Consider the following 17,574-nt stretch of genomic DNA (forward strand, 5'->3'; position numbering starts at 1 on the left):
TCTTGCCCCCTCCTCACTCCTTGCCCCCTGCCTCACCCCCTGCCCCCACCTCACCCCCCCTCACCCCCTGCCCCCACCTCACCCCCCTCACCCCCTGCCCCCATCTCACCCCCCTCACCCCCTGCCCCCACCTCACCCCCCTCACCCCCTGCCCCCATCTCACCCCCCGACCCCCTGCCTCACCCCCCTCACCCCCCACCCCCTACCCACCCCCTGCCCCCACTTCACCCCCCACCGACTACAGGTTTGGCCTCTGAGACTGGAGGGAGGCGGCCCTTGGATTTGGCACTCGGGGCCCAGTTTCCGTCTCTCCGCAGCGCAGCACGGCCGGGAGGCAGGGGGTCAGGGGGTCCTCCGGGGCGTGGGGCCACGTCTACACCTCCAGCTCTGCTGGAGAGCAAACCGCTGGTGGAAATCCCCTCGTGAGACAGCGACTGGAAATCCGTGCTAAGAGGAGCCTGGTTCCCACTGAGGATTCACCTCGGGCACTGAGTTCCGGGGAAGACCAGGCCGGTCAGCAGGTCTGCTCCCCCCGAGCGGGCCCTCCCTCGGGTGCCACCGGCCCGCCCCGCGGCGCCCCTCCCCCGGACTCTCCTGCCTCAAGGTCTTAAGCCCTTGGAGTTCCGCGGCCTCAAGCCCTGGTGGCAACGGGATAACCGGACGCGGGATAGTAAATGGCAGAGGTGAGGCCACTTCCCTGGCGCTGGTCCGGGTGCAGTAAGCCCTTGGCCTCAGCTGGCGTGGCCTAGACTGTGCAATCCCACTAGCTTTCGTGTGGCCGCTCCCCTGTCCGAGGGTCACAGGGCGCCAGGAACACCAGAGCCGTAACTCGGTCTGTTCCACCACGTCCTCCCCCGTCCCCGAGTATCTGGTGGCTCACCTGTCAGCGCCGCGGGGGACCCACACGTTTCCCGAGGGCTCGGCACGTCAGTCAGGAGCGGCCTAAGGACCACCTGGCCTGTGCAGTGACGCCGGGGGGTGCGCAGGTGCCCTGTGGGGCCGTGAGCCGTCATCTGGGGGAGCCGTTCCGGAAAAGAGACGAGGGGCGGGCTGCGAACTAGACGGGGACACGCAGTAGCACCCCACCCCCCGGGCAATGCTGGGGGCCGAGGACAAGGTCACCATGAAATGACAAAACACTCGGGCTGAGACTCAGGTGCCCTGTACCGCAGAGCCTCGTCCAGGAGAGAAAGAATCGGAGACAACCTCGTGTTTTCAAGTGGAACAAGTTTATTGAGCGCGTGTCGGCCTCTCCTGTCAGGCTGGGGGGAGACGCCGGCGCAGCCAGACGGGGGGCCAGGCCCTTGTCGACGCGTCTCTGTGGCCGCCTCTGAGCACCGCCTGGCGCGTGGGGGGGGGGGGGGCTGGCTGGGGACCGAGCTGGGATCCCCACTTCGGCCCTGGCACCCGGGGCATCTTGCATGTCCTGCTCCGCTGCCCGCCTCCCCCGGGTCACTGGGCTCGGGGGGCTACCAGGGGGGTGCTGGGGAGCCTTGCAGCCGCCCGGGCGTGCACACACGTGTGGCAGACACGGGCACGCGGCCAGAGGAGCCAGAGGAGCCCCCGTGGCAGCCGGCCTGCCCGCTCATGCCGCACTGACTCGTGCTCGTGGGAGGACGTCCGCGTGTCGACGCCCCGGCCTGGTATTTCCATCCCTGAAGTCCACATGCTGCTCCCCGCACCCCCCCACCCCCAGCTGTCGGGAGGCACGTCTCCGACCAGGAGGCGGGCAGCGGTGGCTGCCTGGGAACCGGCGACGCGGAGGGACGCCCCTCGGTGCCCCAGCCCGGTGCTCGCTCGCAGGGATGCTGCCCGACAGGACGGCCCGCGGCCGCGCACCAAACGGCTGGCAAGCCCCGCCTCGGCCATGTAGCCCTTTCTAGAAACAGGTTGCTCGCCCCGGCTGGGGATTCGAAGAGGCTCGCGTGTTTATTTACGTAACATGGAGAAGATGGTGATTTGGAGGCCAGGAATATCCAGGATGCTGGGGATGGGACCCAAGGTCCCCCGCACGGGGACGGCAGGGGCCTAACGGCCGCCTGGAGGGCAGGGGACAGAGGGGTCCTGAGGCTGTGCCCAGACGTGGGGGCGCTTTCAGGGACGTGGGAGCCGGGCCACGAGCCGTGGAGGAAGGAGCCCCGAGCAGGAAAGCAGCAAGGCAGACACGTCCACGCTCCTGCTTCCAAAGGTAGCGGCGACCAGGCCCGGCTCGGCCTGCACCCCCCGCCCGACCCCGTGCCAACTTGGCACTGGGACCTGGGGACTGTAAACGTGAGCGGGAGGGAGCCGATGCTTGGATACCCTCGTGCTTCCGCAGAGGCAGCCGACGGCGGCGGGGCTGAGGCCGGGCTAGTGCTCCGGCTTCAGTTAAGGCTTCCGCGCCCTCGGGGAGGCTGGCGAGGAGACGTGCGTCCCGGACCGGACGGCGTTTCCTTTCCAGCTTCCCCGTCTGCAGAAGACGGGGGTGTTTATTAACCTGCGCCACCGAAATGTCACCTAAAAATCATACAAATCATTTAAAAGTGAAAAGGTCCGGGGCGGGGGAGGGGGTGACGATGCGCGTTTGCGGGAGAACGTGGTACAAAATGCGGCTCCTGCCGTTTATGCAGAAACACGCGCAGCCCTTGGATGCTGGTTTTGGACGTGGAGCAGTCAGGACCCTCCGCCGTGACTGGTCCCCTGATGCTCTACCTGCGAGCGCGGTTCTTCCCGGATCCAAGTACCTGCAGGGAGCGGGGCGTCTCCCGCAGACCTGGTGACTTCGGGCCACGCGGTGGTTGGCAGGTGGACGCAGACCTGGCCTCTGGCTCCCAGGCCCTGCCTCGGGCCCACCGGGAGTCTGTGCTCACGATCACCCCTCCCAAGGTTCAGGGGTTCCTTTGCCTAAGTCCATGTCTCCGGGTGTGCACGGGGCCGGGCGCCGCCGTGGTCTGCCGCGGTCACTCTTCCAGCAGGCGGGCGGTGTGGGCTTCGCTGGGAGCACCGCCCGGATCCGCGGGCACCTGCGTGGGCTCCAGGGAGCCGGCCGTCACGTGGCCACGCGCCCATCTCTCGCACAGGCCACGTGGTTGCTTCCCCACACTCCACCTTTTGGCTTTAATTGCTTTTCCTTCCATTTCTTGGCGTGAAAAATCGCCAAGTCGGCTCCGGCTGACCAGGTTTGCTTTTCATCTCAAGTAATTACACGAAGCATTTAAACCGCACTAAGTGCACGACGCCCGATGTCCGGGGGAGCGCAGGAGGCAAACGACGCGTCTCCGGGCTCAAGCTGGAGAATCCAGGTGCACAGACACGCCGGGGTTTTGCCCGCCCACCACCTGTCAGGTAAGAGGCGGCACTCAGGTGCCCGGGCGGAGGGGGGCCAGGGGCACGGGGCCCCCCCAGGCCGCAGCACCAGGGCCCATGCCGGGAGCCAGGCGAGGGCCGTCAGATGTAGAACTCCTCGGCGTCGCGGCCCGCAGGCCCCGGGGGTGCAGGGGCTGGGAGCTCCGGGGGGGGCCTGGGCGACACGGCCGGGAGGGGGACCCAGGTCGCCCCTCCGCCCCCCGTGGGCAGCGGCCCCTCTCGGACCCCCTTGGGCTGCGGCCCGTGGCTGTGCACCCCCCCGGGGCCGAGGGCGGCCTGGGCGCGGCCGAAGCTGCTGGGCGCCGAGTAGGCCGAGACCACCGACAGGTCGGAGGAGGACAGCCGGAGGCCCGTGTCCACGTCCGTCTCCTGGGCCCCCTCCAGGTCGTCCACGGAGACCAGCTGGCCGTGCCCGCGCCCCGATGCCCTGTGCCCAGGGGCGCCGCTGCTGGAAAACCACTGGGGCAGCGCGGAGGAGCCCGGCGGTGGGTCCCCCGTGGGCAGACAAAACAGGGACTTGCTTCTCTGGAACGACCAGGGGAGGCTGGTGGTGCTGCCGGCGGGACCCGCCAACTCCGGCAGGTGCCCGGGGGGCTGGGCCGTGGGGCCGGGCGCGGGCTGGGGGCTGACGGCGGGGGACTGCTGGTGGCGGCCGGACACGCTCCCGCTCGGGGAGGGCAGGGGAGGAGGCTCCTGCTCCGACAGGTGGGGGCTCCGGGCGGGCCTGGGGGTCTTGAGTGCCCTCTGCGCCTGTGGGGGAGGAGGGCACAGTGGTTAGCTGGAGCGGAGCACAGTCACGGGTCCCCCAGAGACCCCCCGGGTGTGGCTGCAGCCACTGCAGTCCCCCAACCCCACGGCCAGGGTGCAGGGAGCACAGCGGGTGGGGGTGAGTGGGGGCGAGTGGGGGCCAGTAGGGGCCAGGTGCACCAGGCCCCTCAGCCCGGGGAGCTCCCTGAACCTTCCCGGGGGAGGTTCAGCCCCCAGGACCACAGGGCCACGGGAGGGGTGCTGGCTCCGTGGATGTGCCAGGGGGTGGGGGCCTGGCCGAGCCGGGCCGGGACAGGGGGGTCACCGCTAAGTGCAGTACGACCCCTGCAAGGACGGGCTTGTGTCCAGCCAAAGCACCACCGTCGGAATGTGACCCACGGAGGACGGGGTGACCAGGGTGGGGTGGCACAGTCCAGGTCAGCACGGGTGGGTGGCGGCCAGGGCCTGCCCAGGGGTGGGCGCCCATGGCTCGGCAGCGAATCTGAGGAGCACGGGGCTCCCAGGAGGTGCTGCGTGGATCCAGCGAGTCCTGGGACGCTCTCCCTTCAGGGCCTGGGCAGCAGGGGCCTGGCACCGTCCCCCCAGGGCCCCCTCGGCCCACTACCCGCCCCCGCGGCGCAGGGGGAGCCTGTGTCCGTCTGTGGGACTGGGGGGGCTGCCGTCGGTGCTCTGCTGCTCTCAGCCTCCCTCTGCTCCAGCTCAGAGCCCAGCCCACAGACCAACCCTACCACACAGTTTCCGTCAACTAAGGGATTTGGGGGGCACCTGGGCGGCTCAGGTCATGACCCCGGGGTCCTGGGATCGAGCCCCACGTCGGGCTCCCGGCTCAGCGGGGCGTCTGCTTCTCCCCCTCCCCCGCTCATGCATATCTCTCTCTCTCTCTCTCTCTCTCTCAAATAAATAAAATCTTTAAACAAAATAATGGATTTGGGGACAGTGAGCCTGACTCCAGTACAGGATCATCCAACTTCTGGATCCTTGAAATAAGGGCTGAGTGAGGGTTCGCAGAGGGGGTGCTTCCTGGCCCCCAGCGGCCGTGACCCCCTGGGCCTTCCTGCACAGCACACACCCTTGCTTCCCTGTTGACGGGGAACCGGGTTTTCCCACAGCCACCCGGGACTCGGGGTGAGCGTCACAGCCGTGTTACAGGTGAGGGAGGGGAAGCGGCAACGAGACCCCGTCTGTGACCACGTGAAAGTCCTGTTTCGCTGGAAGGACGGGAGACAGAAGTCGCTTAGGCAAGAGACGGTGACGACAGAGACCAGGCCTGCCCAGTGGGAGCACAGGTGGCCCCACAGGTGAGCCTTGGAGACGGGCGACTGTCCTCCGGGTGGACAGCATGGGCGAGGGGACGCGGTGCTGGACGGAGGCTGACCACGCAAGGGTGACTGCTGGCAGGTGAGCGAGGAACGTGCTGGGGTGGGGGTGGGCAGGTGAGCGAGGAACGTGCTCGGGGGCCGCCTGGTGGATCAGAGTGTAGGCGCTGGAGGCAGAGAGGAAGGCCACACTGGGAGTGGAGCCTCGCGCCGTCCTGGGTGGGGACCTGGACCCACTGGGTCGGGAACCCACCTGCTGGTCCTCAGAGTCTCAATTATGCGTCATTTTTTACATATGACCCTTCCCTTCGTCGATTCCTAAGGTCCCCCCCGACTGCAGGTAGGTCTCGATCCCACAGACCCACCGACTCATCTTTCAAGCAGCACTGACCGGAGGCAGAGCTTCCCCATGCGGGTTTGAGTTCTCAGTGGGTTCATCAAAGGCGCTCGGAGACCCGCGTCGCCAGCAGCCTGGGCCCCACACGGATACTCTTCCTCTTCTGTGTGCTCCGCGGTGTGCAGACCGGCGGGGGCCAGGCCCGGGGGCTCTGAGGGAGGCCTGATGGTCCCGGCGTCCAGGTGCAATAAAGGGAGCGGTGATGAGGGGCGGTCTGGGCCGCAGGGTGAGCCAGGGGAGGGCGCCCACCCGGAGGGGGAGGCGGGGTCTGCAGAGGTGACGGCCTGGGGCCTGGGCCGGTGATGCTTGAGCAAAATCTCAGAAGAGGTGCTTCTGACCGACCGGGGGCTCCGGGGAGCACGGAGGCGCCCTCCTGAGAGGCTGCAGGCAGGAGCGGGCGGGAGGCGGCCCCGGGCGCCCACAGGTGAGGCGCCTGGAGACCCGACGGGGCGGCCACTGCAGGGCTGCGGCTGCTGGGGGCCTCAGCGAGGAGCTGCGGCAGAGACGGAGGCTTCCCCGTCTCCCCGGACCTGCGCCCCGCGCTCCGCACCCCGCACCCTGCTCCCCAGCACGCACCCAGGCGCCAGGTGAGGGCCCTACCTGGGGGAAGGGGCGCACCTGTGCCCGAGAGGTGTCACTGCTTGGGGGGCAGGGGGGGTGCTGCTGCGCAAAGTGGTTTGCTCGGGCACTGAGCTTGGCTACACAGGAGATGTCCTGAGGCTGAGGGCAGAAGGCCTTGGTTACCAGGATGCTGGGGGGCGGGGGGTGTTTATTATTTGTTAAAATATTTTATTTGAGAAGGCGCACAAGCAGGGGAGCAGCAGCGGGAGAGGGAGAGCAGGGCCCGACCCGGGGCCCACCCAGGACCGGGTCACGGCCTGGGCTGCAGGCAGCCCCCCCGCCCGCCCCCCAGGCGCCCCAAGAGGCAGCATGTTAGCCGCCCTGTCCGTGGGGGGGCCCCCCCGGGGACAGCGGCCTTCCCTCCTTCTGCCTTCAGGGCTTCTCGGGGCACCTGGGGGGCCTCGTTTGGGGCCTGCCCTGGACAGGAAGCTCTGTGCCCTAAGGCCAGGGAGTGGGGCGCTGATGGGGGAGGCCGCTGGGGCAGCAGAGCCTCAGGCCCCAGGGGCTCACCCTGCTCCCCCACCCTGCTCCCCAGGGCCCTGCTCCCCCTGGGCCCTGCTCCCCCCACCAGGCCCTGCTCCCCTCAGGTCCTCTCCCCACCAGGCCCTGCTCCCTGGGTCCTGCTCCCCCTGGGCCCTGCTCCCCCGCCCAGGGCCCTGCTCCACCAGGTCCTGCTCCCCTTGGGCCCTGCTCCCCCCGGGCCCTGCTCCCCTCCCCCAGGTCCTGCTCCCCTAGCCCTGCTCCTGGCAGGTTCCTGCTTGTCCCACGGGGACCAGCATCGCTACAGCTGAGAGCCACTCACTAGGGGTTCGGTTAACGCTTCCCTGGGGGTGACCCTCTGAGTCCAGCACCTCCTGTGCCCTGCCTTTCCCAGGAAGCCCCTCTCCGCCCTGGCGGCTTCGGGGCTGCCTCAGGTGACAGCAGGCGACCGAGGCGATGCACCGTAGGGTCACCTTCCTTTGTCTTTGAGGCAACACAGGGTCGGGACTCACTGGGACTCACTGGGACTCACCGGAAGCCAGTCCCCTGCCCCCTTTGCTATTTTTGGAGCAGAACAGCATTAGAGCAATGACTCTGCTTAAGGCAACTACCAGGGAGGTGAGCTTATGTCTCTGGAATCACCAAACAATTAAAATGCAGCAATGGCCCCGAAGCATCTTGCGCACCCTGGAGCACGGGCAGCTCGCGCTCAGGGAAGGGGGTCGGACTGCAGCCTGCTTGCAGGCCAGCCGGTGGCAGTCGGCTTGTTTCCGCAGGTGGGCGCAATCCCCAGGGAAGGCCGCACTGCCCGGAGCCTCCGGGGCACGGGGACGCTGGGCTTCTCTCTCACCCTCACCTGCTCCTTCGCAGAAAGGTCACTCCCTCTTGTTCCTGGCACACGCACAGCCAGCGTGGCGCTGTCTACCAAGTAACGACACAGCAGTAGAACTTTTACCCCACGGACTAATAAAGAAATCGGGGTAACTCAAGGAAATTGGGCAATGGGTTCACATGAGAAATCAGATTTTTGTTCTAAAGATAAATACATCTTCTCCTTTCACTGTCCTCTGGGAAGTTTTCATATAGCCTGTGTTGTCCTTGAAATTATTTTTAAAACTTAAAATCATTTAAAAATTATTATTTTTAATGATTTTACTCATTAGAGAGAGAGCGCGAGCAAGCAAGAGCGGGGCTGCGGAGGGGAGGTGGGAAGAGCAGATGGATGGAGAGGGAGAAGCAGACTCCCCGCTGAGCAGGGAGCCGACCAACCGACCAACCGGGGCTTGATCCCAGGACCCCGAGATCCTGACCTGAGCCAAAGGGAGACGTTTAACTGAATGAGCCGCCCAGGCACCCCTAAACATTATTTTACTAAAATAAATCTTATTGAAATACAGTTGATATACACACTATTCGTATGACGTAATTATTCTCTGTTCATATATGTTGTGATCATCGTAATGAGCTTAGTTAATCTATCAGCACTGAGAGCTAAGAATCTTTTCTTGTAACAAAAACTATTAATCTGCTCTCTTGGCAGTTTTCGATCGATAAGCCAGTCCTGTTAACAGCAGTCATCAAGCGGTGCCACGTCCTGGGGCCTTATTAATTTTATCGTCGAAAGTACACCTTTTGAACAGCTTCACTCCCCAGCCCCCCATTCTGGCAGCAGCCACCAGTCTGTTCTCCATACCTGTGAGCTTGTTTTGTTTTGTTTTCAGATCCACATATAATAAGTTTGATCGTGTGGTACCTGTTTCTCTGACTTTGCTTAGCATCCTGCCTTTGAGGTCTATCTGTGTTGTTGCAAATGGTGGGATTTCCTTCTTTCTTCCATGGCTGGAAAAAAAAAATATTTTTCTTTAGACATTTGCCCACTGATGGGCACACAGTTGGCTTCTCTGTCTCGGCTGTTGTAAATAATGCTGCGGTGCCCACGGGGGAGTGTGTGTGAGCAAGGCTCTTTTGGTGTTAGTGTTTTCATTCTCTTTGGATGAACACTCAGAAACGGAACTGCTGGATCATATGGGAATTCCATTTCTGGGTTCTGAGGAACCTCCAGAGTATCTTCCACGGGGGCTGCAGTAATTTCCATTCCCACCAACGGCCTTGACGCTGTGTCTTGGACAACACGGTATTTGTCTGTTTGATACTGGCCACTCTGAGGAGTATGAGGGGGTTTAACATCTGGGGTTGAGATTTGCATTTCACGGATGATTAGTGACGGTGGGCACAATTTTATGTACTTGCTGGCCATCTGAATGCCTTCTGTAGAAAAAAAAGCCTCTATTCAGATACTCTGCCCATTTTTAGAATCAGGCACTATGTCCCTGAGTTATACGAATTCTTTATATATTTGGATATTAGCTCCTTATCAGATATAAATATCTGCAAGTATTTTGTCCCACTCAGTAGGCTTCCTTTGCATTTTGTTGATGGTTTCCTCGGCGGTGCAGCAGCTTTCTAGTTTGATGAAGACTCCCTATTTTTGCTTTTGTTGCCTTTCCTGGTGTCAAATTGAAAAAAGAAAAAAAAATATCATCACCAAAGCTGATGTCAAGCAGCTTACCTGTTTTCTTCTAGAGGTTTTTAGCATTTCAGTTCTTATGTTCAAGAGTTTAATCTGCTTCGAGTTCGTTTCTGTGTACGGTATCAAACAGTGGCCCAGTTTTCCCAGCACCACTTACAGAGGAAACTTGTCCTTTCCACATTGTAAATTCTTGGCTCCACTGCTATAAATGAACCAACCACGTATGTGTGAGTTTATTTCTGGGCTCTCTATTCTGTTCTGTGGGTCTGTGTGTCTGCTTTTATGCCAGCATCGTTTTTATTGCTAGAGCTTTGTAATGTAGTTTGAAATCAGGAAGTGTGATGCCTCCAGCATTGTTGTTTCTTTTTTTTTTTTTTTTTTTTGCATTTTTTTTGCATTGTTGTTTCTTAATGAAGACTGCTTTGGCTATTCGGGATCTTCTGTGGTTCCATACCAGTTTTAGGATTATTTGTTCTAGGTCTATAAACAATACCATTGAGATTTCGATAAGAATTGCATTGAATACATAGATTGCTTTAGATTGTGTGGACATTTTTATGATATTGATCCTTCCAATCCATGAGCATGGGATACCTTCTCGTTATTTGTATCTTCTTGAATTTCCTTCATCAGTGTCTTATAGGTTTCAGTGTACAGGCAGGCCTTGCATCTTGGTTAAATTCGTTCTCAGGTATTTTATTTTTTTGATGAAATTATAAAGGTGTTTTCTTAATTTCTCTTATGATTTGTTGTAAGTGTATAGAAATGAAACCATTTTTATATATTGATATTGCAATATATGTTGATACATTGATATGCTGAAATTGATATTGCAACATTACTGAATTCATTTATTTGTTTTTTTAAAGATTTTATTTGTTTATTAATGAGACACACACACACACACACACAGAGAGAGAGAGAGAGAGAGAGAGAGAGAGAGAGAGAGAGGCAGAGACACAGGCAGAGGGAGAAGCAGACTCCATGCAAGGAGCCCAATGTGGGACTCAATCCCGGGTCTCCAGGATCAGGCCCTGGGCTGAAGGCAGAGCTAAACTGCCGAGCCACTGGGCCTACCCTGTTATTAGTTTTAATATTTGTTTTAGCATAGGCTTCAGGGTTTTCTTTTTCTTTTTCTTTTTTTTTGCTTAAGGGTTTTCTGTGTATAGTATCATGTCATCTGCAAATAGTGACAGTTTTACTCCTTTCCACTTTGGGTGACTTTTATTTCTTTTTCTTGCCTAATTGCTCCAAGACTTGCAATATTATGTTGAATAGTAGTGGTAAGGGTGGGAATCTTTGTCTTGTTTCCAGCCTTAGAGGAAAAGTTTTCTGCTTTTCACCACTATGTATGATGTTAGCTGTGGACTTGTTATATTATTTATTTATTATTTTGAGGTGTGTTTCTTCTATACCCAACCTATCCAGATTTTTATTGTGTTGAATTTTGTCAAATGCCTCTTCTGCATCTATTGATAGGGTCGTACAGTTTTTCTCCTTCCTTTGATAATGCAGTGTAGGACACTCACGTGCAGATGTTGAACCATCCTTGCACCCCTGGAAGAGAGCCCACTTGATCATGGTGTATCATCCTTTTGAAACTCTCTGGAGTTCTTGGTTCTGGATGTCTGTTTCCTTCCGCAGGTTAAGAGTGTTTTCATCCATTATTTTATCAAATAAGTTTTCTACTCCTTTCTCTTCTCCATCTGGGGGACCCCTACATGTGGATGTTAGTCTGTTTGGTGGTGTCCCATAAGTTCCTGAAGCTACTTTCACTCTTGTTCTTTCTTCTCTTTGCCGGTCTAATTAGAGGCATTCTGATGCCTTGTCTGGGAGTTTGCTGATCCTTTCTTCTGCTCCATCTAGTCTGTTGTTGAGCCCCTCCAGTGCATTTTTCAGTTCAGTTATTGTTTCTTCAGGTCTATGACTTCCTATGTGGTACTCATATTTTGTTTTTGTTGAAGTTCTCACTTTGTCTCATTTTCTCCTGAACTTAGTATTTTTGTCAGGTAAAGCACTTGCCTCTGTTTCATTAAGGTTTTTTTTCTTCTTCTGAGATTTTATCCTGTTCTTTCATTTGGAACAAGTTCCTTTGTTTCTGCATTTTCTTTGACTCTCTGTGTTGGTTGCTATGCAACCACAGAAAACAGCCACATTTCCCAACCTGAAGGAGTGAGATCATGAAGGAGATGAAACTATTATTCAACCTTGCTCTAGCTCTTCATGGTATCTCAAAACTTTGTGTTTGTCCAAGCCTCCTATTTTGTTCCTAGTGGCTCCCAATAATTGAGGGCGCACTAGGACCTGTGGGTGCCCCAAAGGGAGATCTCAGTCAGCAACTAGATTCAAGCTGATTGAAAACAAGAACCTAAGGGAACAGAATTTAAAGTGTGCAAATGTACCTCTTTCAGGGGAAGCCTGGGAGACAGGCGTTATTGTCTGCCCCTCTCCACTGAGCCCTGGGCTGACGGCCAATGAAGAGTCATTTCTTTGTTTGCTACCTTCCCACTGAATCTGTGAACACAAGCCTCGCTGGACACCAGGGCCAAGCTACCAAGGAATGTTTTCTCAGGGTGGCAGCCACAAAAGCTGGGCCACCAAAGAAGCATATAAGCAGCTCCTTTCTTGGAGACACTGGAAACATGGGGCTAGGAAGAGGAAAAGTGTGAAGATGGTGCCCACCAGCCTTCCCAGTCTCTGAAGAGGATGGTCGTCAGTGTTCAAATAAAAGCATGCCCCACAGGCCACAGCTATACAGATAAGCTAATAAGCTGCTTTTACAGAGTGAGTATTTCAGTCTGATGCCTCTTTGCTGTGCCCTGTGGTACAGCTGGTTAAGAACTCCTTTTCAGTTTGTTATAGCCCCATGGAGCCTATAAAAGTCAAGGCCCGCAGGCCACCAGAGCCAAGCAGCCTCTCCTGAGTGGCAGCTGCAAAAATCAGGGCACAAGACTAGTGCATAAGCTCCTTTCTGGGAGAAACTGGTGACCTGGAATGAGGCAGAGGAAGAGCACAAAAATAGCTCCCACCTGCAGCTGTTTTGTAAAGTATTTCAGTGGGACCCTGGATGTGTGTTAAATTAGATGCCTGTCCCTCAGGTGAAGCTTTAAGATATGCAAACAGGTTTTGTTCACGGAAAGAGTTGATGCATTTTAGTTGGCTGTCTCTGTGCTGGGTCCTGGGGGTGGGTAATTCTGAACAGCCCCGTGAGAACTACTTCTCAAGTCCCTATAGCCTGTGGGGCTCTTGGACATGAGCCCGATGGGTTTTCAAAGCTAGATGTTTTGGGGACTTACTCTCAGGTACAGGCCTTAAAGGGTTCCTGTACCACAAGAAGAGTTCAAACTCTTTGCTCCCCAGGGACAGGTTCCAACCCGAGACAGCCTTCTTGACGGTGGGTTACTTTGCCTGGGCTGAGATTCGTCGTGAGACTGTGTCTCAGCCTCTCCTACCATTTTTTTTTTTAATTTAAGTAGCGTTGACAATGTTATATGAGTTACAGGTGTACAAGGCAGTGCTTCAGCAAGTCTGTATGTTATGGCGTGCTCACCGCAAATGCAGCTCCACCTGTCACCGTACAACACTCCTGCAGCACCGACCATATTCCCTATTCTGCACCTTCAATCCACATGACTCACTCATGCCGTAACAGGAAGCCTGTACCTCCCACTGCCTGTCCCTCTGGCAACCATCAATTTATTCTCTGTATAATGTGTTTGTTTCTGTTTTTTCTTCTTTTTATTCCACTTAGCATATTACCCTCTAGGTCCATCTGTATCTGGGTGTGTGTGTTTGTGTGTCTACACACATACATACACACGATGGCAATATCTTATTCTTTCTTATGGTTGATATTCCATCGTGTGTGTGTATGTATGTGTGTAGACCCACACACACCTTTATCCGTTCTTCTCTCAGTGGATACTTGCATTGTTTTCGTATCTCGGCTCATGCTACACTAAATAGAGGGATACATGTGTCTTTTTGAATTAGTGTTTTTGTTTTCTGTGGCTAAATACCTAATAGTGGAATTAGTGGATTTTATATTTTACAACTTCCCCCATTTTCCACAGTGTCTATACCAACAACAGTGAACAAGAATTCCTTTTTCTGGGATCCCTGGGTGGCTCAGTGGTTTAGTGCCACGTTTGGCCCAGGGCGTGATCCTGGAGACTCGGGTTCAAGTCCCACATTGGGCTCCCCCCATGGAGCCTGCTTCTCCGTCTGCCTCTCTCTCTCTCTCTATCTCTCATGAATAAATAAATAAAATCTTTTTAAAAAATTCTTTTTTCAGTATATTCTTACCAACATTTATTTATCTTTTTGATACTAGCTATTCTGATAGGTGCTGATATCTAACTCATTGTGGTTTTGATTTGCATTTCCCTGATGCGGAGTGATGTTGAGCCATCTTTTCATGTGTCTGTTGGCCATCTTTAGGTTTTCTTTGGAGAAATGTCTATTCAGGTCCTCTGCCCATTTTAAAATTAGATATTCTTTTGGTGTTGAGTTGTATACGTTTTTTTTAATATATTTTGCATATTATCTCCTTATCAGATGTATCATTTGCAAATATCTTCTCTCATTCAGTGGGTTGCCTTTTCATTTTGTTGATAGTTTCCTTCATTGTGCAAAAGCTTCTAATTTTGGTGTAGTCCCAATAGTTTATTTTTGCTTTTGTTTCCCTTGCGTTAGGAGACATATCTAGAAAAATGTTGCTAAGGCCTATGTTCGAGAGGTTACCGCCTATGTTTTCTTCTAGATGTTTTATGGTTTCAGGTCTCACATTTAGTTTCTTTTTAAAAAAAGATTTATTTTTTTTGGGTGGGAGAGAGGGGGAGAGAGCGTGAGCACAAGGAGGGGGAGGGGCAGAGGCAGAGGGAGACAGAACCTCAAGTAGGTTCCCTGTTGAGTGCAGAGCTTGTCCTGGGGCTCAATCCCACTACCCTGAGATCATGACCTGAGCTGAAATCAAGAGTCAGGTGCTCAGTTGAGCTACCCAGCTGCTAGGCTCTTGATCCATTCTGAGTTTATTTTTGTGTATGGTGTAAGAAAGTGGTCCAGTTTCATTTTTTTGCATGTAGCTGTCTGTTCTTCCCAGCACCATTGGTTAAAGAGACTGTCTTTCCCCTATTGTATATTCTTGCCTGTCTTGTTGAGATGAACTGATCATTTAAGCATGGGCCCCACTTCTGGCTCTCTGTTCCGTTCCATTGATCTCTGCGCCCATTTCTGTTTGCCAGTGCCATCCTGTTTTGATCACTAATCCTTGAAATCAAGGATTATGATAGCTCCAGGTTTGTTCTTTCTCAAGACTGATTTGGCTATTCAGGGTCTTTTGTGACTGCACACAAATTTAGGATAATTTCTTCTGGTTCGAGGAAAAATGCTATTAGTATTTTGATAGTGATTGTACTGAATGTGTAGATTGCTTTGGGTAGGATAGCCGTTTTAACAAATTCTTCCAATCCATCAGCATGGAATGTCCATTTGTTCGTGTCACCTTCAACTTCTTTCATCAGTGTTTTATAGTTTTCAGAGTAGGCCTTTCACCTCTTTGGATAAGTTTATTTCTAGATATTTATTCTTTTTTGGTGTGTAAAGTTCTCAATAGAATTGTTTTCTTGATTTCTCTTTATGCTACTTTGTTGTAGGGAACAAAACCAGTTTCTGTGTATTCATTTTATATTTTACAACTGCACTGAATTAGTTTATTCTAATAGTTTTTTTTGGTGAAGTCTTTAGGGTTTTCTATGTATAGTATCATGTCATCTGCCAATAGAGAAAGTTTAACTTTGTCCTTACCAATATGCCCTTCTTTCTTTTTTTTTCTTTTTGCTGTGGCTAGGACTTCTAGTCACATGAGGAGTAGAAGTGGCAAGAGTGGGCATCCTTGACTTTTTCTTGATCTCAGGTTTTCACATTGCGTATGATGTCAGCTGTAGGTTTGTCATATATGGCCAGTATTACCTGAGGTATGTTCCCTCTAAACCCACTTTGTTGAGTTTTTATCATCAACCAATGTTGACTTTTGTTACATGCCTTTTTTGCGTATACTGAGATGATCATATGATTTTTATCCTTAGTTTTGTTAATATTGTGTTATCACATTGATTGATGTGTGAATATCAAACTCCCCATACATCCTGGAATAAATCCTACTCGACTGAGGTGAATGATCCTTTTAATGTATTACTGAATGGAACATGCTGGTTTTTTATTGAGGATTTTTACATCTGTGCTTATCAGGGATACTGGCCCGTAGTTTTCTTCTTTGTAGGGTCTTTGTCTGGTTTTGGTACCTTGTAGAACATATTTGTAAGCTTTCCTTCCTCTTCTATTGTTTAGAATAGCTTGAGAATACGTATAAACTTGTGTTTGGTAGATTCACCTGTGAATCCATCTGCTACTGGACTTTTGTTTGTTGGGAGTTTTTTCATTACCAATTCACTTTTGTTACTATTAATTGGTCTATTCAGATTTTCTATTTTTCCTAATTTAGTTTTGGAAGATAGTATGTTTCCAGGAATTTATCCATTTCTCCTGGGTTGTGCAAGTTTTTGGAATATAATTTTTTTTTTTTTTTGTGGTAGTCTCCTATAACCTTTTGTATTTCTATGATGTTGCTTTTTTACTTCTGTTGTTTCTGATTTTATTTGGGACCTCTCATTTTTTTTCTTTGAGTCTGGCTAAAGGCTTATCAATTTTATTTACATTTTAAGGAACCAGCTCTTGGTTTCATTGATCTTTTCAATTTTTTTTTCCAGTTCTTATTTCATTTATCTCTGCTCTGGTTTTTTTTTTTTTTTTAATTATTGTTTCCTTCTTTCTACTACCCTTGGGTTTTGTTCTTTTTCTAGTTCCCTTAGCACTAAGGTTAGATAGTTTGTGATATTTCTTATTTTTCGAGGTAGGCCTGTATCACTGTAAATTCTTCTCTTGGAAGTGCCATCATTGTATCCCAAAGATGTTGGCCCATTGTGTTTTCATGTATTTTTTAATTTCCTCTTTGATTTCTTCATTGACCCATTCATTGGTTGTTGTTTAGCTTCCACATGTTTGCATTTTTTCTAGTTTTATTTTTTAAAAGATGTTATTAATATACTTGAGTGAGAGATCACCAGTGCGTGAGTGGGAGGGCCAAAGGGAGAGGGAGAAGCAGGCTCCCCATTGAGCAGGGAGGCTGAAGCAGAACTCAATCCCAGGACCTCGAGATCATGGCCTGAGCTAAAGGCAGACGCTCAACTGACTGAGCCACTCAGGTGCCTCTCCAGGTTTTTTTTTTTTTCTTTCTTGTGATTGATTTCTACTTTCATACTATTATGGTTGAAAAAGACGCTTGACAGCATCTTTTTGTTGATTGATTGAAACTTATTTTGTGGCTTATAATGTGATCTCTCCTGGAGAATGTTCCATGTGCAGTTGAAAAGAATGTTTTTCTGTTTTTAGATGTAGTGTGGGCTGGGGTCCTAGGGTACTCTGTGATGGGCTGCCCTGGTGGAATAGTGGCAGGTGAAATGGATGCAAGCCAGGGTGTCCTGGGGCTTTCCACATGGAGGGCACACTGCAGGGCACCTGCTCTGGAGCTGAGCCATGGCACAGGATAGGTGATGCCGGGGTGCTCCACACATGGGGTTAGAACTGAGGCAATCATGAGATGTCCCAGTGCGCTCTGTGCTGGGAGTACCCTAGCAAGGCTGCTTAAGTGGAAGTGGAATGAGCCCAGGGTATTCCAGGTTGCTTGGGCCTGTGTCACCTTCGTGCAATAACCAGAGATACAGTGAGTGCTGAGCAGAGTCCTGATATGAGCAGCACTGTGCTGAGGTGACCGAGGAGGTGAGCTGGCTAGGGCACCTGGACCCTGTTTCCATCTGCACTGTCAAACTTGGGGGTAGGGAACTTAAACCCCGGTGCTTGCCTGCCCTTTGGGCTCAGGGAGAGTTTCAGCAGCTCCCCCACCTTTTGGCTGGGTTCTAGGGTCAGGCCCTTTATATTCTAGGTGCTCTGTTGAACTGTAGTCTTATTTCCCCCTGTGCCCTAGGACAGAGGAATCTTCCCACAGCCTCTTTATACTACCTCTCCCCGCTTCAGTTCATAGTGTCAAGGGTGGGTGGTTC

General features: G+C 53.3%; 1 protein-coding gene across 3 annotated transcripts in view; it reads right to left on the bottom strand.

Moving 5' to 3' along the window:
- Nucleotides 1-1,209: 1,209 nt before the first annotated feature.
- The window catches only part of FAM124A (family with sequence similarity 124 member A), an 84,770-nt gene continuing 68,405 nt past the window's right edge, over nt 1,210-17,574 (bottom strand). Inside the window, exon 4 of one of the 3 annotated variants that reach the window (XM_072760512.1) lies at nt 1,210-4,095. In XM_072760512.1, the coding sequence (XP_072616613.1) occupies nt 3,427-4,095 (669 nt within the window). In that variant the 3' untranslated portion in view covers nt 1,210-3,426. The remainder of the gene's footprint in view (nt 4,096-17,574) is intronic. The other 2 variants (XR_012001940.1, XM_072760513.1) reach the window with 2 other exon arrangements.

Source organism: Vulpes vulpes, chromosome 6, assembly GCF_048418805.1.
Source record: "Vulpes vulpes isolate BD-2025 chromosome 6, VulVul3, whole genome shotgun sequence".
Classification (NCBI taxonomy): Eukaryota; Metazoa; Chordata; class Mammalia; order Carnivora; family Canidae; genus Vulpes; species Vulpes vulpes.